This window comes from Cryptomeria japonica, chromosome 9, assembly GCF_030272615.1.
Source record: "Cryptomeria japonica chromosome 9, Sugi_1.0, whole genome shotgun sequence".
NCBI lineage: Eukaryota > Viridiplantae > Streptophyta > Pinopsida > Cupressales > Cupressaceae > Cryptomeria > Cryptomeria japonica.
Genome location: NC_081413.1, coordinates 534,332,380 through 534,358,044, shown reverse-complemented (window position 1 = coordinate 534,358,044; position 25,665 = coordinate 534,332,380). Strand labels below are relative to the sequence as shown.

The following is a 25,665-nucleotide window of genomic DNA, read 5'->3' as shown; positions in this document are numbered from 1 at the left end:
AAGATCGCTCCTGTCCCTCTCCAAGGGACCAGGGCGATGATACATCCAAAGGCACTTGTTCACACAAGCAAGACACTCAAACTCGAAGGACCCGACAAAATGGTCGATTTTGAACGTGGAGATGAAGACTTTGGACGTCAAAAATGCAAGAATCATGACCAAAGTAATGGATCGCTCCTGTCCCTCAGTCAAGGACCAGGGCGATGAGGTACGTATACTTCATTTTCAAAATATATTTGGCGCTCAAACAAACATTTTTTTTAATTTATTTTAAATGCTAAGATCGATAAGTTTGAAAATCCTATTAAATTAGCATTTAAATGTTGCGCTTGATATTAATTAATTAATTGTTTTTGCCTTGTAAAAAAAAAAAATCGAATTTGTTAACCAAGGCATTTAATTAATTATTTGTTAATTAATTATAAAATCAAATTGAGCGCTTGGGTTTATTTTTACAAAAGTCGGCCTAAATAATGATGAGAGGTAAGCACTTATAAAGGAGGGTGGTGAAGATCATTATTTTCACATTGTTATTTTATCATCTCAAGTGCGATTTAAGGAAGACAAAGAGGTGCGAATTATATTCAAAAGGGGTGCGAACTTGAAAATTCTATTGGTGCGAACTTGTCAAAGGCTTGAAGATCACGTCAAAAACTTGAAAGGTGGCGAAATTGCTATTTTGAAGGGAGATCACGTTGAAGACCATCTTATTTCAAATTTTGCCTAGGCGAATTCCTTTATTTTTAGAGTTAAGCTCTCAAGTAAGGTATGGCAAGATCTCTTGTTTTAATTTCGAATTTTGATCATCATTGCCTTAATTTTGAATTTTGAAAATTTGTTTTCCCTTAGCTCAGTCGTTTTTAGGAAATGATTAATAAAGGACTTATCATTAAGTTTCCTAAAATTTGCTCTCTAATTTATGTTATGTATTGCAAAATCATGTTACTAATTTTGAAATGTTGTGTAGGCATCAAATGGAGATCTCATCAAGGAAAATCAAGCCGGATCAAGGACGGTCTTCGCCGGGACGATCAAGCAAGGACAAGGACGACCTTCTTTGGACTAACGTCATCAAGGGCAACCTCTTCCAATCCAGTATTCCAAGGCGAGGTACATCATCATCTTGCAAATCAAGGACAAAAGGAGTTAGGACAAGAGTTAATTAAAGATAGCCTCTCAACGACATCAAATTGAATATCTACCAAGTTACAAGTGTCAGATGAGGCGGCACCCTAGTCATCGCTCATCCAGTCAGTGTGGTCCACCTCAGCATGTCCAGATTCGATGTACCTAACTCATGGAAGGTGGCACAAACTCTGGTGTACCTACCCCGGCTATCCATTGGTCGATTTTTCTAGAGGGGACATGTGTCCAAGCAATACAATTTTATCATTGGTCAAGCATTAAATGTTATGTAATGGTTGTAACAAACCCTAATTAGGGTTTTCATTGTAAAATCTTGGCCATTGATCTTGAATTGATCTAAGCCATCAAATTGTATTGTGGGCACTATATAAGCCCTGGCATTTCATTTGTAAAGGTTAATTTTAGCAATTGTTAGAGATAGTATGTAAATAGTTAGAATAGTTAGAGAATAGTTGGAAGCAATTAGAGTAGAATAGGAGGACAAGGCAAGAAATTGTTGCCATTGATTGTAAACAAACTCCATTTTCATTGAAGTAATGGTGAAGCGTGTCGTTTCTTGCAATTTGCATGGTTTCTTGTTGAGTCTTCAATCTTAGATGGTAGATGATTAGATGAATGGAGGAAATGCGATTGATTAATGGTGGAATTCGTACATCCATACTACTAGCAGTTTGTTGATTGCAGACTTGCCTTGCGTAGTCAACTGGAATCATTCAGCCTAAGCTCAATTTCAATTTGTCGCTTCTTCATTGATATGCATCAACTTGATGGTGTCTATGCCTGTGGTGATGATTTGAACATCATAAAGCTTCCCTTAGAAGATCGCACTAGCCTTGTGTAGATGTTCCATTGATGTCAAAACAAGACCTAGTTGGAGTTTCATCAAAAATCAAATCATTGCTCCTACATTCTTAGTATTAGGATTAGATCCTCTCTTCACCCCCTTTCTTTTTCCCTTTTTTTAATCTAAGTTAGTGAGAGCTTGTGTTCTAGCAAAGTAGATCGGAAATTCAATCACCAAATGTAAGTCCCCTTGTGATTCCAGCAAATCACATCATACCACGGCGAGCTTATCCACACGTAGAGACCCTACTAAAAGGAACCTTGGAGTCATCCTAACTGATCCTTTATGCGAATCTTCAGCAGTTAGAGACTTTTTCTCAAGAGAGGATAAGATACCCTTAGGTATTTTATTCTGTGTACGATTGTGTACAAAATACACGTCAACAGACCCCAAGCCAGAATATCTCTCTCCTTGAGGGAACTACATAACCTACCCTCCAAGATATTAAACAACACTGCACGATCTTCATCTGAACCACCCAAGGGCCATTCAAGAGGGTCTTTCCAACAAGTCATCTCAACCTGTCCAATGCGCCTAACCATTTTGAAATTCTCCACCTTAACCCATCCAGCATCAATGAAAATGTTGGAAAGAGGCTGAAGCTGTGGATAACTAGACAAAATAGGAGGGTGACCATCCCAAGAGTCTTGCCAAAAAAGAGCTTCAAAGCCTCTATTACAAATCCAGAAAAGACCATCTTTAATAAGTTGGGCACGTTTTTTAAGAGTATCCCAGATACAAGAACCCCTACCCACTAAACTAAGACGAGGCACCTCATAAACATAAGCACCAGGGAGATACTTGTGGGTTAAAATCTTGGCCCAGTCCTGATCCTGATTGTTACACCACCGCCAATACAGCTTAGCCGCCAAGGCCTTGCTAACCAATGCAATAGATCTGAGGCCAAGACCCCCAACATGTCTTGGTCTACAAACAGAGTCCCATTTAACTAAACTCCACTTAGAAGAAAGAAAACTACCAGACCAAAGAAATTGACAAGAAAGAGCATCAAACTCTCTCACAAAGCTAGAGGGGGGAGCCTGCACAAAACACCTATAAATGGGAAGTGATTGCACCACAGTCTTCAGAAGATTCACTCTTCCAGCAGAGGATAACCACCTGTAGGTCCAATGATTAACCTTACAACGAAATTTATCCAAAATTCCTTGCCAAAAATCTCCGCGTTGACCCCCCAAATCTAAAGGAATCCCAAGGTACAACAAAGGAAGAGACCCCATCTGAAATCTGAGGATCCTGGCAATCCTATTCTGAATAAGCCGAGGGGTATTAAAAAAATATATGGATGATTTATCTTCATTAATTTTCTGACCTGAGGCTTTACAATAGATATCCAAAGCTCTCTTGAAATTCACCGCCTCAATGATTCTGGCCTTGCCCATCAAACCTGTGTCATCCACAAACTGAAGATGGGAGTAAGGAGGTAAAGCATTATTCCAACTCCAGCCTTGAATAAGACCATGTCTCACCTGGGAAGTGAGAAATCTGCCAAGACCTTCAGCCATGAGAATAAATAAATACGGAGATAAAGGGTCCCCTTGCCGAAGCCCCCACGAAGCGCTAAACAATTTTGAGGGTTCCCCATTAATAAGAACAGAGAAAGAGGTAGAAGTCACACAACTAAGAACCCAATTCACCCATTCTTCTCCAAAACCAAAAGCCAAAAGGATCTTCTGTAAGAAATCCCAACTCACCCTGTCATAAGCTTTGGCCATGTCAAGTTTAATAAACATAGCCTTCTCCTTAGAGGAAGCCATCGAATGAATAGCCTCCATTGCTATCACAACTCCATCAAGGATTTGTCTTCCGTTAATGAAACCACCTTGCTCCTTAGAAACCAAAGTGCAGAGGAGAGGTTTGAGTCGTTCAGCAATCAATTTAGTGACTATCTTGTAGACAACATTACATAGAGCAATAGGCCTGTACTGATCCAAGCTATTAGCCCCCTCCTTCTTAGGAATGAGAGCCAAGAAGGTAGAATTCATAGATTTGAGCATTTGTTTATTCCTATGAGATTCTTGAACCATATCTAGAAGATCATACTTTATAATCTCCCAAAATTCTTGAAAAAACTTAATAGGAAACCCGTCAGGGCCAGGAGCCTTGCCTTTTTTCATTTGAAACACAAACCCTCAAGTTCAAACAACAAAATGGGGCGCAAGAGAGCATCATTCATTTCAATAGAGACAAGAGGGGGAATACAATTCAGGATGGCCCTCTCTTCCACCATAGCTTCAGGATCCTCTTTGGTAAACAAATTAGAAAAAAAACTGACAGCTTTCGTAGCAATTTCTTCTTTAGATGAAAGATGAACCCCTTCTGAAGAAATGAGAGAGGTAATAGAGTTACCATACCTACGAGCCTTAACAGAATTATGAAAAAAAGCAGTGTTTCTATCACCTTCTTGGAGCCAATCCACACGAGACTTTTGTTTCCAGAAAATCTCCTCACGCAACTCCCACTCTTCTAAGTCCTTAGAGCAAGGGACTCGGCCATACTGAGCTCCACAGTCATCCCTTGATCCCTTATTTGACGCGTAGCCTCATCCAGCTTGGATTGAGCTTCCATCTTGTGTCTATGCAGGTTCCCAAAACATTGTTTATTCCACCTTTTCAGCCTATATTTTAAATGTTGTAATCTCTTCCCAAAGGAGTACATAGCCCGCCCATGGGCAGGCACCCCTTCATACCACCAATCAACCATAAGCTCCATCAATGACTGATCACGAAGCCACATTAATTGAAATTTGAAAGAGGGATTTTTGGAGGTTCTAAAAGATGTAATAGAAAGCTTAATAGGCCAATGATCAGAATCCCTCCAATCAAGAATTTCTGAACTGGTGGACCACCTATCATGCACCCAAAAGCAGGAAACCAAAAATCTATCAAGCCTTTCGGAGATAGCCTCAACACCACTCCTCCTATTATTCCAAGTTAAGATACCATTAATTGACTTCACATCAATGAGATACAAGAGACCAATATTATCTCTGAGTAAATTTGAGGAAGGATCAAGCCTGAATAACCCACCTCGCTTTTCCTCCAAACTAGTAACGACATTAAAATCTCTAGCCAAAATCCAGGGTAGAAAAGGATCCTGAGGCTGAACAAAATTGATGTGAGCCCAAAGATTAGACTTACCCACAAGATCCGTAGGAGCATAAATATTAGAGAAGAGGCATCTTTCTCCTGTCTCAAAGCTAAAAGCAACCATAGAAATGGAAGACCTGCTAGAAAACCACCACAAAGGGGAAACTTTCCTCGGGTTCCAGAAGCAAGCAACCCCCCCTGAACTACCATGAGAGCTCACTCCCTACCAAAGGCCCTGCGACTAGACACGGCAAGCACAACTGGCCAAACCATCCACTAAAAGCTTGGTTTCTTGAATAAAAACAACATCAAGGGACTCAGAGTCAATTAATCTGCGAACAGCCTTTTGTCTAGGGATGTTGTTCAACCCTCTTACATTCCATGAGAGCACAATCATTTATGTGGTTGAGAGAAGTGAGAATCAATGGGCTTTACAGACCCCGACTCAACCAAAGTATCACCAATAAGCTTAACCTTTTCCTGATCCGTCTTTCGTCCACTCCTTAAAGGTTTGTCTAAAGAACCCTTTTTGAGGATCTTCTGCTGCAAGCGTAAAACAGGTGGGGCTTTGTTACGCTTCACTGAACTTGAGGCCACAATAGTGGAATGAGGAGTAGACGCCATGACCACTGCATCTTCAGGGACCTGAGACTCCCTAAGATCTCTGTTGTCTTGAACATGGGAAGGCAAATCCGTAACCATTTGAACATCGTGTTGATTCTCCAAAGATAGGGCCTGACCCTCTTTCTTGGAATCCCCATCCAACACCTCATGCTGAAACTAGGCACCCAAGGATATTTCAACTGGAACTCCTTCCTCTTGGACCAAATCCTCTAGAACCTCAAACCTATTTAGGGTGACATCATTTTGCCTATCCAACCAGGTTCTCTTCTTTCCCTTGTCTTTATTTCGAGGTTTCACAGGAATGAAGCCATCTTTATCAGCAAAACCATTAGGCATATGGGCTTTCCCCTTATCTTCCCCCAGAACAGAGTGAGGAGGATTAGAAACAGTCGGTTTAGAAGATTTATTTCTAGGGCATCTCCGCTGTAAATGACCATATTCATGACAAATTTTGCATCTAAATGGTAGGGTTTCATAGTCCAACTGTTGGATCCAAGAAGATGTCCCCAAACAAATTTCCATAGAGTCTGGCAAAGGATTATTTAAATCAACTTCTACACATATGCGAGCATAGGAGATTACCTTTCGATCTTGAGTTTGTGAAGCCGAACCCACAGGTTTACCAATAAACAGTGAGATTGAGTGAAGAATATCTTCTCTCCAGCACTCCAGTGGAAGCCTCGGCAATCGAATCCACATGGGCACACGAGAGGGAAGCTCCTCAACAGAATTAAAGCCAATATGCCAAGGTTTGATAAAGAGTCCCACCTGGTTGAAAAAATAAGGGCCACCTTCAAAAGCCTTGTTCCTATCTACCAGCAAGGAAAAAATAACCAGAAAATAGTTATTGGCTGCCATAAGTAGCTCCATGTCTCCTTCAAGATTCCAGACACGGCGTGCCCAAGACTCTAAAACGGGTATAAAGAGGCGAAGACCGATGAATTTGCATATGAGAGCATGGTTGCACCAATATTCAACATCCTCTGAAATTTGCTCAGGTTGAATAACTAGAACTGGACGATCTTGGGATGTCTCCAAACAACCATTCACCTTTTTCATGCGAAAAGGCTCTTTCGAAGAAGAAGCGCCTGCCCCTGATTGGGAATGACCAACGTGTTCCTTTCCACATGCATGCATCAAATGAGACGGATCTGCCATATCTAGATCTCCAGAGACCATCTGAGAAGAGGATACTCCTCTATTCTCCATGGATCCAAAGAAAATACCAAAAGAAGAAAAATAAAAGGGGCGGAAAACCCAACCCCAAAACCCCACAAACCCCAACGACAACCAAGAGCAGAAGAAACAGAAGAGGGTTGCAGAAAAACCCTACGGTAGCCCAAAAAACCCGACCACGGGTAAGCAAAAGTCGACCCCCAGCAAGCAACAACTCCCCCCCCCCCCGCGGAACGAAGCAAGCAGAGCGCAAATCACAGGCTAGGGCACTTTGGCCCTAGCAGGACATCCACGCACACGCAGAGCCATCTCCAATCATCTCAATTCCGACTGAGAATTCAATTTATCAGCATTTTATGTACCAGCAGCTTAAATAATATTCCAAAAGGTCTTAGAAATTGATTATTGTGAACTTGTTTAATGTACACGTGTTTGACAAAATGTCAATGGCTGGTTCAATGCATGATAAATGTTTGTAAAACTATCTGTGGTTACTAATAATAGAAGCAGCTGTTCTTAAGCATTAAAATTCAGATTTGATGTTTAAGCTAATGTTACCAACTGCTTGACAAAATGACTATGTACAAAAATTAAAACAACTGCAAGTTTGGGGAAAACTCTTAGTAAGGGTTGTTATATTATGAACTCATTTAATGAATTCTGTAATTGTATTACTATTTTGCATAGTTGAAAAAATCGACAAGGCCCGAAAATGTGACTCGGCAAAAACATGGCAAAAACTCGGCAACTTAAAAAACTACTTAAATTTCATTTACAAACGCATTTTTTTGCATAATTCAATGAGGAGATGCATCCAATGAGTCAATACATGAGTACATAAAAGAAACAAAATAAATCTGGTTATACTTGATTGATTAAAATGCAAATTGGGTACAAAATGGCATCCTCATGTTGAATGTTGATGGTTGATAGTAAAAAACAAAATGAAAATAGCAAATTGTTTTTGTCAAACTAAAAGTAAATACTACATCAAAACATTTTACATCTTTCTCTTTCCAGCTCTAGTGAAAACTGAGGGAGAGGTAGAACTAGAGGGTTTAGTCCTAGACTCCTAGGAGCATGTTGTGGCTCCTCCACCTCACCAAAATGAGGTTGAGGGTAGCAACCCTTGCGGGGGTTTGAGGGTGGGAGAGAGAGGTAGAGAGAGAGGTCTAGATCTTGGGGGAGAGAGGAGAGAGTGAGATTGAGAATGGTAGAGAGTGTTGTTTGTAACTAGGATAATGTATGGGTTCGGATTGCCTTAAGGCAGCATCCTAACCCACTTAGGACTGGGCCCCATCCTAAAGGGTAATGTAGCCCAAGGTTAAGCCCAGCCCTATCCTAAAAACCCCATGCTACAATAACAAACATTGGCGCCAAAATGGAAGAGGCCGACTTGCAAAATAAAAGGTTAAAGATGCATATAAATAAAAGACACTTTGCAAATCAAATCAATTTCACTCATCCTCATTCCAGCGAATTAGCTCTGCCTGAAAAGTGCGAAGTTGACCAGACTTATGCGAACAAGTTCTAGAGGACAAAGGCAATTTTGGCGTAGAGATTAGAAGTGCAGATCTGTCATTCAAGAAGGATTCAGATTTGTTGAGGAAGCTAAGTATTGTACTTGTGCTATCAAGAGAATATATAATCTGACCTGAGGGTCTTTAATGCTGGGTTTTGTTGATTATAATTAGGGATGGTGGATTCCAATTGCCCTAGGCAACATTGGAATCCGCCTAAGGGTCTGGTCCCTCCCTTTAGCGTGTAGGGCTGGGCCCTATACCTCACGGCACACCTTAAAGAACCCACGCCCACTCCACGTCTCATGCAAAGGTCCAACCTCATATAGAATGCACTTCAGATTAAAGGAAAAGAAATAAATTAAAAGGATAAGCCGACATGAACACAAGCCGACATACATGGTCAATGCATCATATAAATAAAGACACTTCTCACCTCAATAACACACACTTGATCATCCTTATTCCATGCGAAATATATGTCTGCAATTGCGAGTTAAGAAGGAATAAATATATGTCTACCATTGTGACTTAAAGGAGGAATATTAGATCTGTCATCACAGCGAAATACCTCAGTTATATCAGCAAACTACTTCTAACAATGAAAGTACGAAATTCATTCATGTGAAGAGCGAACTGGTGTTGAAGGAGAGCAAACTGAAGTTGCAGTAAATCAAGAGCAGACTTCATACATTACCAACCTAGGGTTTGGACCTGATTGATGTTGGAAGGGTTAAAGGTGCAGTCTTGTGAAAGACATTATCAGTTCTAAGTACAAACACCTTCAAGTACTTGAGATAAGTGTTGTAACCTTCATATGCATTCAATCCATAATCAGATCTGAGGATCTTTTCTGGCTGGGTTTTTCCTCCTAGGAGGTTTTCCCAGGGTAATTGTGTCTTGTACTTACTTTTCTCTTTTCTTGGTTATGCTTAAATCTGGAAAACTATAACCTATTCATTTAATCAATTTAGTTAAGTAATTAAATTCCGATTTTCTGAGTTTACATTAATCTGAAAGTGTTAAATCAACATGGTATCAGAGCCAGGTCCAGGCTAGGAGCCCCAAGCACACGAGAGGGGTGGCTTAAGGGGGGGTGTTGGTGGAAATAAGCCACACTCGGACCGATGATGGACTGGGCCAAGAGGGGCCAGTAGCTCAGTGGTAGAGCACTCCAGCAGTGTATGGAAGGTCCTAGGTTCGAGTCCTAGCTGGTCCATGTCTCAACATGGTATCAAAGCCAAGTTGTACTAACCGTAATCAGATCTAGCATCCTGTAGCCTAGATCTTGCACTCTCTTACTGTCGTAAAATTGATGACAGGTTCCAGGATTGAGGAAAGATTGAAAAGGTTTTGTGATCAAAGGTTTTGCATGGTCACATCTTGGTCTAGTATGCTTGAAGATCTGACTCTTCAGCGTCATTCAAGCTAAGTATTTTTTGAGTCATTGCATTCTTGATTGCAAGAGATTGAAGTATTATCGTTTGGCTGACCTAGTTCTAGGTTGTATTGATTTTATGATTCTAATTGCTTTAGTGGGTAGACTTATCTTACATAGAACATTATTTAGATTTGCATACTCCTTTTGTTAGAACTTAGAAGGTATTCTAAATTTCTGTTTGAGTATTGCAAGGTATTATAGATCGATTCTTCGTTAATATTTTTGATTGGAATCAGAAATGTCTTGGACTCATCACATCCTGTAATGTCCCCAGCTAGGTTTAGGTCTGTTTTAACCATAGTTAATCCATTTGAACATACTTATGACTTAAACTACCATTGATTAGGAGACAAAACCCTCTTAACCAAAATTCAATTAGTGATAACATAATCTTCTTCCTGATATTGAACTAATAATTCAATCAAATTTATAATCTCACATTTACTTCTTCATTCAAATTATTGTTTCTATATATGTATGTATATGTATATGTATATGTATGCGTATACGTATACGTATACATATATCATATGCGTATAATCTGATTGATAATACAATACTATTTTATATATATAAATATATTATCCATATTCTGATTTGAAAATATAAATAAACAAATAAATGAATTATATTATATTATAAATCATTTATATATTTATTAGTTACCTGTTTATTAACTACCTATTAGATAATATATTATATATTACTACAGAATAGTTTCCAGAAATTATTATATTATTATGAGTATTAATATAATTACTAGAATTCTGCATAAGAATATTGTCATGCTTCGTATATTAAGAATTCATATTAAGCACAACTGCCTGTAGCTTATAACAGTTGATCTCCATATTACAGCCTTCGGATTGGGTAATATTCCTTCCCGTTCGATCCCACTCTGACTCTGATTTGTGAAGTCTGAGTTTATAATACATTGAATTGTTGACAATTTATATTAGACGGAGAATGTCTCCCCAGTTCAATGCACAATATATCGTTATAATGGGTCAAATTTATGTTACCAGGGATAATTAAAGTGGCTAGTATTTGTTTATACCAGCACCATTGATTACTGACACGGTTTCTAAAATAATATTATTCTGAACTTATATTCCTGACTCTGATACGAATTTCCCTGGACCACAATAATCCCGTTGCTGTGCCTGCCACTATCTTCTCATGTCTTTTCTATATTGTAATTCCCAAATCAAATTGTCTAATTATTTTCAGTATAGCGCAATTAACAGTGTATTCAGACAGAATTAAATTGATTACAAATAGATTATATAAATATCTTACAGAACCATGCCATTACTGATATAAACTTCTACGTCTCTACCTAGTATTGTTGGCAATAGTTGTTGTGCCTGTATTATATATTAATATCTGCCAGTGGTCTTATATGACCGTACATTGGTTAGAGAACACTGTCTTACCTGTGCGTGGTGTAGTCAAACTCAAGCTGCCCGTTAATATTCCCGGTTTCCTTTGACAGTATGTGCTGACGTAAATGTGATATAGCCCGAGGCTGGTTTCTGGGCGATACTTTCCTTCTTCCCTTCTCCGTGTTCTTCGCTTAACCCGCCCGTGACCCTATGTATACGTGGGGAAACAACGCGATGTAAGGGAGGGGAGTCCTGACTTCTCCAAAAGTCATGACTTCTTTTCTGAAGTCGTATTTTCTTATTACCCGACAGGATTAGTTTACTTTCATAATAATTAACAATTAATTTACTGTTTATTGATATGCGAATTAATATATAAACAGTCATCACACAGACTATAATTAAATTAATTAATATATAAACATTCATCACACAGACTATAATTAATTTAATATACTGATACAATGTAACGATCAAGGAGGGGTTAATTATATTTTATATTTATTTTATATGGTAAGTGTAATATTATATCATATTTTCAATATATCTATTTTATGTGTTTAATGGTGAAACTCCTTTTAATAGTTAATATAATATTAGTAATTGAAATATGAACGTTATATTAAAGTAAAACGATAATAATAAATAATAATCATCATAAATAATAAATATTAACAATTGTATATTAAAGGAAAATCGTGAAGTCTCATAAATGAGACAATTTTTCAATATTATTAAATGTTAATTAATAAATGTTTTAATTATCGTCTTTATTTAATCCTATGCCCAAAGAGGGGTTATGACACATCCACAGTTGCCATCTATATAACTATGATCTAAATACTTGTTATGTTCTCTGCATATGTAATTTAGATATTGTTATTATGTTAAATAATATGGATTGGTTTTATTATTGATTTTTGATCTAAAAGTTCTAAGTATTCTTGTGATGAATACTTATATGCATTCTAAGTGAGTAGCTATGCTTGGTTGAGTTATGTTTTTTTTAATGATCTTCATTCATGACATTTTTTTTTTTTATTGACTTGAATTCTACTTGACGTGAACGACTTATGGAGATGTGTTCAGTCATGAGGAGCTAATGATTGTTTGCCTTGGCATCATTGATATAAGTATACCGACTGAGGTGTAGGAATTTTATGTTCTATTAATTGTGGAGATGAACTCTTAATGAACAGATCGAGATCACTTTGACTTAATATTTTTTGGCCTATGCGTAACTTTACTAATAAGTGTTCTTGATAGAAAAGTTTAGTTGAAAGATGATTTGCAATCATGTTCATAGTATGCAAGGGTTAATGCTAGACAGCCTTGTAGTTCATATAATATAGATCTTCTTCATGTGCTTTTGACGTATGGGATTCTTCTACTATTATAAACTACCTTAAGATCTGTTTGGCTTTGATCAAGTATAAATTGTGCTTGGTGGTTAACAAAGAGTATAATTAATATTTTATTAATATCATTTTGCAGAATGATGTTGTTGTTAGATTAATGTTATCAATGCTCACTCATTTTGATTTACTTCTGATTACTTCCTCTGGACTGAACTGCAAATAGATGAACTAATGGATATTATGGCTGCATTCAGTCTTTGGTCTTTTCTATGATTTGAGTGAACTATTACTTTCGTTTATTGTTACACCAATGTTATAAATTGTTCTAGTATTCATGTGTTTCAGAACATAGCCTTGAGATGTTCTCAAACCTTCAAATCTGACCATTGATGTGAAGAATGAGATCTACTATAAATGTTTTATAAAGAAGTTATGTGTGGCTCCTTGTTGTTTTAGAAGTGTATTAAAGATTCCTTAATGTTTTAGGGCAGATCTTTCTTGCTTGGTTTTGTAAAGATAATGGTCAACTATGGACCTTAATGGAATCTTGAGTTTTGATAAATGTAGATTCATCACTTCTCCTATAAGAGATTGATGGGGCACGGTTGGATGATTTGTGAGGTTTTTTTTTTATTGTGCTTACTTCATCATCCGTTCCAAGACATTGAATTTATATCTTATCTTACTAACGTTGCATAATGTTGCTATTCATTGGCTGAAACTATTTCTACAAATCTGTGGTTCTATTTGTGATTTCTCTTTGAAAGATTTCGCAATTGATCTCTTAGGATTTTCATTTTTTTTAATGACATTTGATTAGCAATCTTGTTGTGTAATCTCTTGATGGAAGTTATCCTCATCTTATCTCAACAATTGTGCTATGGGTTCACCTTATTGATCGAAAGACAGATGGATAGGATACTTGAGATTAACATAAAAGATTGATTGTGCAGAAGTTAAGAAGGAGCGCCTCCTTCTGAGTTTGGTATACTCTAACTTATGTTGGTTGCTTACTTTTCTTATGAGTATTAGCATGGAATTCTTTTCTTGGGTCAAGCATCTTTAATTTCATTGAACTGACTTGATGCTTAAATGTATGATTTCCTATCCTTAAGTGCAAGAAATTGATTGGATCTTTCAGTGGCTTGGAGTGCCTCTGAAATAGGGCATACTAATTCTTCAAGAGAAATTATTGGGATGGGCATACACTCGAAGGAAGTTCGAGTGCCTTGGAAGTTGTGATTGAACACAGTTGCTGCTGAGAGGCAGTTCCAACTATTTTGGTATATCTTAAGGGTTATGAGATTCAGGATAGAGTAACTCATGTGTGCAGATTGAAGAAAGCTCTGTATAGCCTCAAACATGCCTCTCGTGCTTGGTATGAAAGAATTGATAAATACTTGTTAAATTTAGGATTTTGTAAAATTGATGCCGACTCTAACATCTACTTTAAGTTATCCAATGATGAAATGCTAATTATAGTTCGATATGTGGATGATTTATTTCTTCTGGTAAAGATGAACTTATCATTAGATGTAAGAAAGAACTAGCTTCAGAATTTGAAATGAAGGACTTAGGTTTAATGTGTTATTTCCTAGGTCTAGCAGTATGGCAAAGGTCCAACGAAATTTACTATTGATATTTTGAAAAGAGTTAGAATGGTGGATTGTAAACCTATGTCTATTCCTATGGAATCTAACTTAAAGAAATTAAGTGTTTCTGCAGCTAATTCTGATTTTGCAGATCCATCAGAGTATAGGCAATTGATTGAATCACTGATGTATCTAGTTAACACTAGACCAGACATATGCTTTGCTGTGAATGCTCTTAGCTAGTTCATGAGCTTGCCCAAACATGTTCATCTTGTTGCAGCCAAGCACATCCTACGATACTTGCGACACACAGTTGGTTATGGGCTGAAGCTGCTTAGGTTCAAATTGGTCAAGAAGTGTTACCGACAAGGAAAACACTTCAAGCATTCACCTGCTGGGATCTTTTGGACCTACAAGGACAGTCCTTAGTTGCATTAAGTATTGTTGAAGCTAAATACATTGTTGCATTAAGAGAAGCAATGTGGTTTCTCAAAATTTTTGTTATGTTGTTTTGATTCATTATCAGGGGTGTATAGAGATACCTGACAATTCAGTGTTTTATGGCAGGTCAATCCTGTGTTGCAGATGTTTTCACCAAGTCTCTTGAAGCTTGAGTACTTCAAAAGATAGACTTGAAGTTGTGGAGAACACCGCCTTGGTTGAGAGGGAGTCTCAACCTCAGTGATACATTGTGTTGTATCAACCACCCTCTGCGGGCAATGTAAGGTGGTATTGTAATCTTCTCAGGGAGAAGAGTAATTGTTAACCATCCTCTGTGGGCAATGTAAGATGGTATTGTAATCTTCTCAGGGAGAAGAGTAATTGTTAACCATCCTCTGTGGGCAATGTAAGATGGTAGAAAAGATCCTCTCCACCCTCTACGGGCAATGTAAGGTGGATCCAGTCTATGCTTATGTGCAAGCTGGAAGATTATATTATGTAGTTCCATTGTATGCATGTGTGCAAGATGGAAGACTACAGTATTTTGATTATGTCTATTCCATTTCTTGCTTGTGTGCAAGATGGAGAAATATGTTTATTAGATTCCATTCTATGCTTGTGTGCAAGATGGAGGACTATGTCTTCATTTTATGCTTATGGAGAGCAATGATTATGTATCTCCACTCTATGCTTGGGTGCAAGATGGAAGATTATGATTTTACATTCTTCTTTGGGAGAAGACTGAGGTTAAGGCAATGAATGATGGATATGCGTGATCGATGGCATGGAAAGACTCCATGATGTGCATGAATAATTGTGTATGTATTCATGACTTGCAAGTGTGCATGTTAAAGGTTGAAGTCACCCTCCACATGCAGTACAAGATGGATACTATGGGATACTTGTCGTGATCCTCTCTCAGGAATATTTGAAGTTGACAACTAAGTTCGGATTACAATTTAAACATTGTATGTATTACTTAGGGCTGGGCCCTAATCTTGTAACCTGGTTGTAAGATTATCTTTCTCCCTAATTAAGAGGGAGTGTTGATTATAATTAGGGATGGTGGATTCCAATTGCCCTAGGCAACATTGGAATCCGCCTAAGGGTCTAGTCCCTCCCTTTAGCGTGTAGGGCTAGGCCCTATACCTCACGGCACACCTTAAAGAACCCACGCCACTCCACGTCTCATGCAAAGGTCCAACCTCATATAGAATGCACTTCGGATTAAAGGAAAAGAAATAAATTAAAAGGATAAGCCGACATGAACACAAGCCGACATACATGGTCAATGCATCATATAAATAAAGACACTTCTCACCTCAATAACACACACTTGATCATCCTTATTCCATGCGAAATATATGTCTGCCATTGCGAGTTAAGGAGGAATAAATATATGTCTGCCATTGCGACTTAAAGGAGGAATATTAGATCTGTCATCACAGCGAAATACCTCAGTTATATCAGCAAACTACTTCTGACAATGAAAGTGCGAAATTCATTCATGTGAAGAGCGAACTGGTGTTGAAGGAGAGCAAACTGAAGTTGCAGTAAATCAAGAGCAGACTTCATACATTACCAACCTAGGGTTTGGACCTGATTGATGTTGGAAGGGTTAAAGGTGCAGTCTTGTGAAAGACATTATCAGTTCTAAGTACAAACACCTTCAAGTACTTGAGATAAGTGTTGTAACCTTCATATGCATTCAATCCATAATCAGATCTGAGGATCTTTTCTGGCTGGGTTTTTCCTCCTAGGAGGTTTTCCCAGGGTAATTGTGTCTTGTACTTACTTTTCTCTTTTCTTGGTTATGCTTAAATCTGGAAAACTATAACCTATTCATTTAATCAATTTAGTTAAGTAATTAAATTCTGATTTTCTGAGTTTACATTAATCTGAAAGTGTTAAATCAACAGGTTTTTCCTCCTTGGAGGTTTTCCCAGGGTATTTGTGTTTGTCTCTTGTTTACTTCCTTCATTTCTGATTTTACTGAATTATGACTTACTAAAATGCTACAAATCTGATTACAATCTAGGGCATAATTAAAGGATATAAATCTGATTAACAATCCTAGTGTATAAAATTACAAAGAGAGGGGGCAGAGGAAGAGTGATAAGCAGAGAGATAGGTCTAAAATTTAGGGTAGATAAAGTGAGTGAGATAGAGAGAGTGAGAGAATGCTGATAGAAGCCGACTGATTACTGAAATTTGACTAAGTCTGAAAATTTATAAGATCTTCTAAAACTTAGAATTTGCATTAAAACTCCTAAAGATCTAAAACCACTCTCAAACATTTTGCCAATATGTACATGAAATATAACTTAAAGTATAAGACTAGGTTGCCGGTTCAGGTTCGGGCATGGGTACGGGTTTGGGTTCAAAGAACCTGGTACGCCGGTACGACAAAATTTTGAAAAGGAGTTTGGATTCGTTTGGGTTCGTTAGTACAAAAACATGTAAATTCTTTATATATATATATTGATATTTGTGAAGCCTATAAGCATGAATTAAAAATTTGCATGTCACATAGCATCATATAAACAACAAAACAAACATCAGCCTTCAACTCCTCTTTGATCTTGAAAGCCAAATTTTGTTCACCCTTTCTTCAACATGCTCTCATAAAACATATGTTTGTAACACAAATGAGGTGAAATGAGTGAATATAATGTTTTAGAAGTCACTTTTAGGATATAAGTTTCACTTTTTAGTAGGCGGAATTCAAAAAAAAAAAAAAATTTGCATATAATTTGCTTTTTTGGGCCGCCCAGCCGCCTGGGTTCGACCTGGGTCCGCCTGGGTTCGACTGGGTTCGACCCGGATTCGACTGGGTTCAACATGGGTTCGACCCGGGTTTGACTGGGTTCGACCAAGGACGAACCACCTCTGGGTTTTTCGAACCCAGTCCGAACCGGACCCGAACCACGAACCCGTTCGAACCAGGACCGGTACCAAGGGGGTCCAAGGGCAAACCCGATAACTTAGGTATAAGACTATAAGTCACATTTACTTAAATATTATATTTCGTGTATATATTTTGATGAAGGGAATGAGATTGACTTTAAGAGAAAAAAAGATCATTTTTTACGAAGCTGAGCCTCTTATTTTTTAAGAAGCCGAGTTTTTGCCAACGATACGCTGTTTTTGTGAAAAATTCGCCAAAAACTTGACGTGTTTTCTCGGCAAGCTTTTAGCTGACAAACTCCCAAAGCAAATTTAAAAACTCGCCAAGTACTCGGCAAGTCTTGCATCTCTATGATTTTGTATATAATTTATGTTTTTTGAAGAAATCAAATATTTTTTTAAGTTGTCAAGTTTTGCCAAGTCAGAAATTTTTAGTTTGCTGAGTTTGAATAGAATCTGAGCATACAAACTATACATACCACTACCTAGAAAGCCCCCCTCTCCTATAGAAAGGATCTTTGCATGGCATCAACCAAAAACAGAGGTGAATGAAACTCAGATATTTGTGATGTAAAATTTTTCTTCTTCAAATTGTAAATAAAATTATGTGCTCCACCCCCTCACGCAAGTTGAGAAACATGCCATTAGCTGAAGAAAATGTATGACAGAATACTTACTTTCTAGAATGGTGTGGTATGAAATATCTATTGATTTTAGTGATATATGATACTCATCTATACCAATGAAACCTTTTTGTGTCCAAATATTTTCTTCAAATTAAATAGAGCTTTCTGCCACAATTACATCATTGGTTGCTACCCTCTTCTTTGTCCCTTTTGTATCACTGTAGCTCATATTTACTACATAGCTTTTCATATATAGAGGAATCTTGATGTAATCTAAGCAACAGTAAATCCCAGTCTTTTTATGTTCATCATGAGGGATTCATCCATTTGCATATAAAGGCATTGATCTCATGAATTTCGCAAAATCTGGAGGGTCTGTCTTCAAACCAAATAGAATCTAATCTAAAAAAGATCAAAACAATTTTCTGTTAACAAAAAAGCTGTATGAAGTTTACAATATATAGACCTCAGTAAACATGGCCTAAAAGGAGAAGATCTGACTAGAAACAATGTTCAACAAATACATCTGTTTCTAGTATTAGTTCATCAAAACTCATTGCTGTTAGAATTAATTTTTATTCAACATTGTAAAATTACCTTTCCCAATGCAAGATATATGAAAGTTGTGATGTACGATATTATCTATAGTTATTATTTTCTTTATTTAAGGATAAGCAGGTCAACATGGACAAGTAATGTGTAATTCTTCAGATTCAAAAGAATTCAAATGCTAGAACTCTTAGAGATCTATAAAATTGAGATTATGATGATATTCAAATGACTGTTGATAACAAAGATAGTCACTCACCGCTTTCAAGACTTGATTTGCAGGTGATGTTGGTTCAACTGCCCGTATCAATACGCCCTGCAAGGAGAAATATTTTTTCAAGTCAACAGTTACACTCAAAGGTTAATGGAAATACATGCTAAAAGTTACAACCCCAACATCTGAAACAAAAGAAGCAAGGATGTGGGATATATAGGATATCCCCCAAATGAAATCATACACAACTCACAAGAATAGTCACAATGCATTGGAGGCAATATATATTCATTTAAATTGTAGTTATTATTTTAAGGTTAACTGAAAGTAGCATTTTTCATGTTCTAATAAAAAAATTATTCATATATTCATATATAGGTAACTATTTCCCAAGCCACATATTGTTGCGGCTCCTACAATTGAGAGTGATGGATTGTCATAAATATACACATGTACACAAACACATGGGTTTAAAGTCATTTAGTGGGATGTCAAATCCTTGTAATCCTCCCTTTTTTTACTAGATTAATTATAGTAATGGTAAAGGTTACATAGAAATTGTTGTGGTCAATTGATGGACTTACCAAGTTCTTCTCTATATGCACTTACTGAAGGAACATAATGTACGGTCCATTAAGATTGAACAAGCTCCACTCAAGCAGTATAGAATAAATTAGACACCAACATACAAAGGTGGCAAAGGTACCAAACTTGCTATAAAGAAGAGAATAACAAATAACAGTTTATGAATGATGAGGTATATTTTCTAAGTACTGTAGTGGCGAAAATTCCATACTTAATCCTTCATCTTTTATGCTTTGAGCACACTGAATAAAAGAGTTCTTTGTGTAGTAATAAGTTTATAAATGGTACCGATAAAAAAAAAGTTTACAAATGGTATATTTTTGTGTAAGTTTGGTTTGTGACATTATCCTATTTTGATTTTTAGATTTTTTATTTATCACCCTAGGTCAAATCTACAGGTATGGAATTGACCCAGGTCATTCACGTGCACATGGACTGAACATCGATCTTTAAAAATCTAAAATTCAAATTTAAACCTTGCCAATCTTTTCACTAGTCATAGTGAGCTGACCTAAAACACATCTATATGGATCTGTGTGTTGTGTTGTTGTATTTAAGAACATTCCTTATTCATTTTCAAATGATTTATGAGTCATCAAGGAACATTCACATTAGAGCATCATAGTAGAATCATAGAGCATCCTAATTACGTCATTAGTGTGCATCACCATCCTGAGCATACCATGTGTTTGCCTACTATCTTTGATCTTAGTCCATCATCATTGAACCAATCTGCATAAGGGCTTGAATAAAGTTTGAACCTTATTTAGCAAGTTCCCAAATAATGTCTATAGATGTCACTCCACTTTAGAGAAAAGTACAAGCTGAGGGAAATATGTTATATTCATTCTATTGGTGCTCAAAATTGTGGGATCCAAAATCCCTAAAGCCAAGCCATTTTTGAGCTCCAAAGGTGTCAGACTTAGGGCAAAAGACCTTCAACATATAATTTAACAAGGTCAACAATGGACCAAGTTGATAAGGTGAGGTAAATTCCTCCTACTTTCTGCTTGCTAGGCCAAGGGTGGTATTCCCTGAAGTATTATATTAAAGATAATTAGAGATTGTCATGAAAATAAATTCTCAAACAAACCATACCCATTGCATAGGAACTCTCATTTGACTGTCACTGAGTAACTATATGGTGGTTTGACATTACAAGCGTTTCACACCTTCATAAAGCAGATAAGCAACCATGTTAAGAATCTGCAGACATTTCTTTCACAACCCCTATGATATAGTACACATCTAGACATGGATGCAACGAAAACTGATAAGCACACCTCCCTTTTTAGAATATCAAGCTCATATAGGTCATAGAGATTAGAAATGTTGCTGGAAGAGTCAACATAGTATATAAAAAATGACTGATTTTTGTTATTTTGAATCTGTTGGTGAAATGGGAGGTTAAACACAAGGTAAACAGGTGCCTTCATCCAAAGAGGGCAGCAGAGTCTAAGTTTTCTAAGCCAAAAGGAAACATGAATATAACCCACCCCACAATACCTTAATGAAGGTAGCAATGGGGACTATGCCTCTTAATCCCAAACATAAACTGTGCTCTATGCATACAAAATTAAAAATAAATGATGTTGCAAAATAACTAATTGAACATACCTTAGTCAGCCATTAACAAACCTACAAACTTCTCATGTTACTTTGATTATGGTGCCTTGCAAAAGATTTGCAAATAATTTACTACATTCTAGATGACAAAATAGTTAAAGGTAACACTCAAATCAGCAAATGTGACAAAAAAGATCAATAAGACCATCATAAATTTTGTAATGTTCCCAACTAATTTTATTTTTTTGAAACTTTTGCAAATGTTAGATTGAAATGCAACCCTCACACTTTCTCATTACCAAGATCCCGATGTAGGCAAGGTGAGAGTGTAAATGATTGGAAAATTAACTTACTAACAAGTTGCATAGTTAAAGAATGCATGCAATACAAAATATTTAAATAATTAACCATGTATTGGCAGCATTCACATCCAAACTTACATTCCAAAGGGAATCTAGCAGTGAACCACATAAATGCTACGGTATGAATTACAAGCAATGAAATAACCACCAATTGTCCAACAATCCAGAAAAGTACATTTTGTCAAATAGTTGGAATATAAATTGCAATTACATAAATATAATATACTCAAAATATGAACCAAGGTCCAATTAAGGATGGAGCGCTTGATAAAAAACTCAACGCAACAGTTTATAAACTGTTGTAACCGCAATTACCTCTTAAAATCAGCAAAATCAAACCTTGTAACACTATAGTGGCATTGTAGCAAGACTAGCAGCATTGTAGTGACTGCAATTAGCTTCAATTCATCAATTAATCTTGTCTTATAGCACCCATAAACCCTGATCGGTCTAGCAGCAAATAGTCAACCTACTCTCCATTGATCATCCTTCTAGAATGGCTTGATCCGTCCATCAATAAGCAATAGAAATCCCACACAAATAGTGACTAGATATTGTAGCTTAATTATCGCCCTTCAAAAATTCAACCAAAATTACAAACATAAATACATAGCTCAAATGCGACCTCCGTAAATCACCATGAAGGGATTGGAAGGTTTTCATCCTCAATTTGAAACTCGAGGGCTTCCATCCTCAAGAGAATTCAATCTTAGAAGAGAAAATTTGTTTTTCAATAATTGATGCCTTTCATAGCTCAAACCACTCTATAGCTTTTTGATGGATTTTAATATTATTTTCCTTTTTTCACCTTCACCCTCTGAAAATAATGTGTCTTTTTTAAAAAAAACTTTAGAATCTTTTTAATATTTTGACTTTAAGTTTTTTGGGAAAAAAGTCAAGATAGCTCTACTAAATAGGGCTCATTCCTTTTTGCCCTGTGTGAAGGCCGATTCTGCACGAGCGAGCAATCGCTCGGCCTGGGTGAAAGCAGCCTTCCCCTCTCAATCAGCAAGGCTTGCATTGAATGCAAGCATTTATTAGTCTCCAAAACTTTCTTCTAGGTTTATGCAAGATGTTTCCCCTGGTGATATGCATAATTTGGTGGCCACCACCAAAGAGAATAGTGGGGAAACCTTCAAAGAGATCATCGTTGAAGTGTAGAGCTTACCAGGGTGAGAAATTCATGGCTGCACCAAGAGACTTTTGATGAGAGCTGTAGGAGATGGAACAAGAGGTAAGCCATTTCGTAACGCCACCCTTTTCATTAGACCTAACTCTAAAATGATCAAAGAGTTAAACAGAGAGAAAGAAAGTCTTAGGGATGTAGCTATCTTTCTTGTGGTTCTTGATTCTAGTAAAATGCCCTCTTGGAATTACATGAACAATTGGTTGCAGAATGTTTGGGTTAAAAAATTAGGTTTTCAATTTTCATTCTGTCGTATGATTCAAAGAGGGTTGTTTATTATTTTCTTTAAAGATGCTAAAAGTCAAAAAGAAGTTGTTAAAAAAAAAGAATTTTGGACCATTGGGAATGGATGTTTTAGGGCCATTGTTTGGAAACCAGAGGCCAACAATGATGAAATTTTAGCACTGTCGGCCCTATCTGGGTTACCATAAGGAATATACTCCCGTTGCTGTGGAAATGTGTGCCTAAAACCCTAGAAGAAATTGGCAATGTGCTGAGAATGGATGAAACCCCATCCCTTCTGCGTCATATGGACACTACGGTCTTGTTATCCATTAAACTTGAGCTTGGTTTACCAAAAGAATCAAAGATTGAACTCGAAGAGGAGACTGTCGTGTGCCCCATTGAATTCCTGGGAGGCATAAATGCTTGTTTTCTTTGTAGAAAAGAGGGTCACATGAGGAAACATTGCCCTCTCTTGAGATGTAACAAACAAAATATCAAACCCTCTTCGAAGGGTATAATATCTGAGAAACCTAATCCCAGTGATAAGGGTAACACCATAAAAGGTCCACATGGACAAAATAAAACTCTTGATTTTGTTCCCCGCTCTAAGCCAACCTCTACCTCTCCTGTTAATCTGCTTGTTGAGCCAGCCCTTGAGACTATTGTGCATACTCGTAAGGTATCCATTATTGAAGAACTTGATAACCTACATGTTGCTGTTAAGCAGGCTGTCCGCCCTAAAGATGTCATTCCTCCCTTTGTTTAGGATGACAAGTCTCAAAAGATTGAACCCTAGACCAAACTCCCCAAGCACAGGGTCCTTAATGCTCGGCAACTTATTCTTGAGAAACTCAAGCGAATTTCTGATACCACAAGAAGAACTGAAACAAAATTGAATGCAGGGCTTAGTAACAACAATAATATGTATAACAGTGAAAATCCTACTGAGATTCAGGTCCTTATGGCCTCCCCTACCAGGGATGAGATCAAGATCGTGGATAGGGAGGCCTCTGACCTCAATATTAGTCCGGTTGTGTCTAGTAGAGAGGGGAACTCAAGCCTTCAATCTCTCGATGCAGATCAGTTACCCAGTGCTCAAAATGATGAGCCTAGGGAGAAACTTATAGAGAATATCAAGGATCCTAATTCTATTGAGTCTTAGCAGCGTTCTGATGTGGTTAATGTTTCTAGTATTCCCCTCGATGCCAGCCACATTCCAAAGGATAGTGAGGGTTTAGGTCTTGCTAGTCAAGGCTCTGAGTTTGTCCCTATAGGAGGAGATCATGAGGACGACAGGGATGATCAAAAGATGGATGGTATTGAGTTCTGTAATTCAAAGGATAATAAGGAGATCAATTGGGCCATTGTTCCTTTTCAAGCACTCCTAAGGTAGACCTACTTGAGGAAGCCATGAAAGAGTTTGGAGTCAAGAAAGCTAAAGACAAGATAGGTGTTAAAAAGAAAAATAGGGTTGAAAAAGACAGATCTACTCAATTGGGGTTAGAACAGTTGTTTGAGTTTAAGAAGAAGAAAGGTAGACCCAATGGGTCTATTGCCAAGATGGATGAGAGAAGAGTATCTATAAGTACATTGCCCAAGTGTTATAATACATTCAGGGCAACTATGGATACTGCCCCTTAGTTTGCCATGGATTTAAACTGTGTATCTTGGAATGTCGGGGGATTGGATTCTCCGGATAGGAAGTATGTTGTTAAGAGATTTCTAAGATTGTATAAGGGTGTAAACATTCTCCTTTTACAAGAGTTGAAGGCGGTTCAGTTCTCTTTAGACATTAATTTGAGATGCATCTGGAGGGATGCAGAGCACTACACCACAAAGCATGTTAGAGGCAAGGGGGGTGCAGCTATATTGATCAGCTATAAATGGAGCAAGTGTGTATCCAGATGGGGATACTCTCCCTGCAACAAATTAGTGTGGGTTATATTGAAGCATAAGGATAAGGAGGTTGGAATCTCCTCTTTATATGCTTCTAATGACCACAAAGAGAGAATTGAGTTATGGAACTGGATGACCCAGATGGAGGATATCCCTTGGGTGGTTGGGGAAGACTTTAATATGATAGAAAGCCATTTAGACAAGACAGGAGGTAAGAATTTTGAACGAAAGGGGGAGGAAAAAATTTCTTGGAGTAGAATGATTAACAAACTAAGGCTATTTGATCCAATGGTAGGGAGGAAAAGTGAGGTGAATGATATATGGTTTGCATTGTCTAATTTTCAACAGGGAAATAGAAGAATTTACAAAAGGTTGGATAGATTCTATGCCAACAGGGATGCAGTGCAATTTTTGAAGAACATCAAGGACAGTAGTGTGAAGGTCATCATGTACACCTCTGATCATCACCCCATACAATCCGTGATTACTTTTGCAATCCTTAAAAGTAAAGAGGCAACAGAGAAAATTGACTATATATGGAAAGGAGATAGGAGCATTACTGAACAAGCAGATATCCAAAATGCTTTCATGCAGTTCTATAGCAGGCTTTTCACATTAGAAGATGATGAGCAAGGTAAGAAAAAGGCCAGAGAAAGCATTAGAAACATCATTCCATATAAAATCAATAGAGAGGAGTCTGATATACTTAGCAGGACTATTACTATAAAAGAGATTAAAAAAGACATCCTTGCTTTAAGCAATGATAAAGCACTGGGTTTGGATGGACTACCGGTTCAATTGTACAAAAGCAATATAGATTGGATTGGTGATGACCTACTGGCATTATATAAAGAGGCTCTTGTCAAGGGGTCTTTAGGGAGTGAGATAAACAGTGGTCTAATCAAATCGCTACCT

The 25,665-nt window shown here is 37.4% G+C and overlaps 1 protein-coding gene across 2 annotated transcripts in view; it reads right to left on the bottom strand.

Annotated features, from left to right (window-relative positions):
- LOC131077079 (protease Do-like 2, chloroplastic) overlaps nt 1–25,665 on the bottom strand; it is a 206,490-nt gene that overhangs the window by 14,835 nt on the left and 165,990 nt on the right. For both annotated transcript variants that reach the window (XM_058014496.2, XM_058014497.2), the window contains exon 13: nt 18,976–19,032. In XM_058014496.2, coding sequence (XP_057870479.2) covers nt 18,976–19,032 — 57 coding nt within the window. The remainder of the gene's footprint in view (nt 1–18,975; nt 19,033–25,665) is intronic.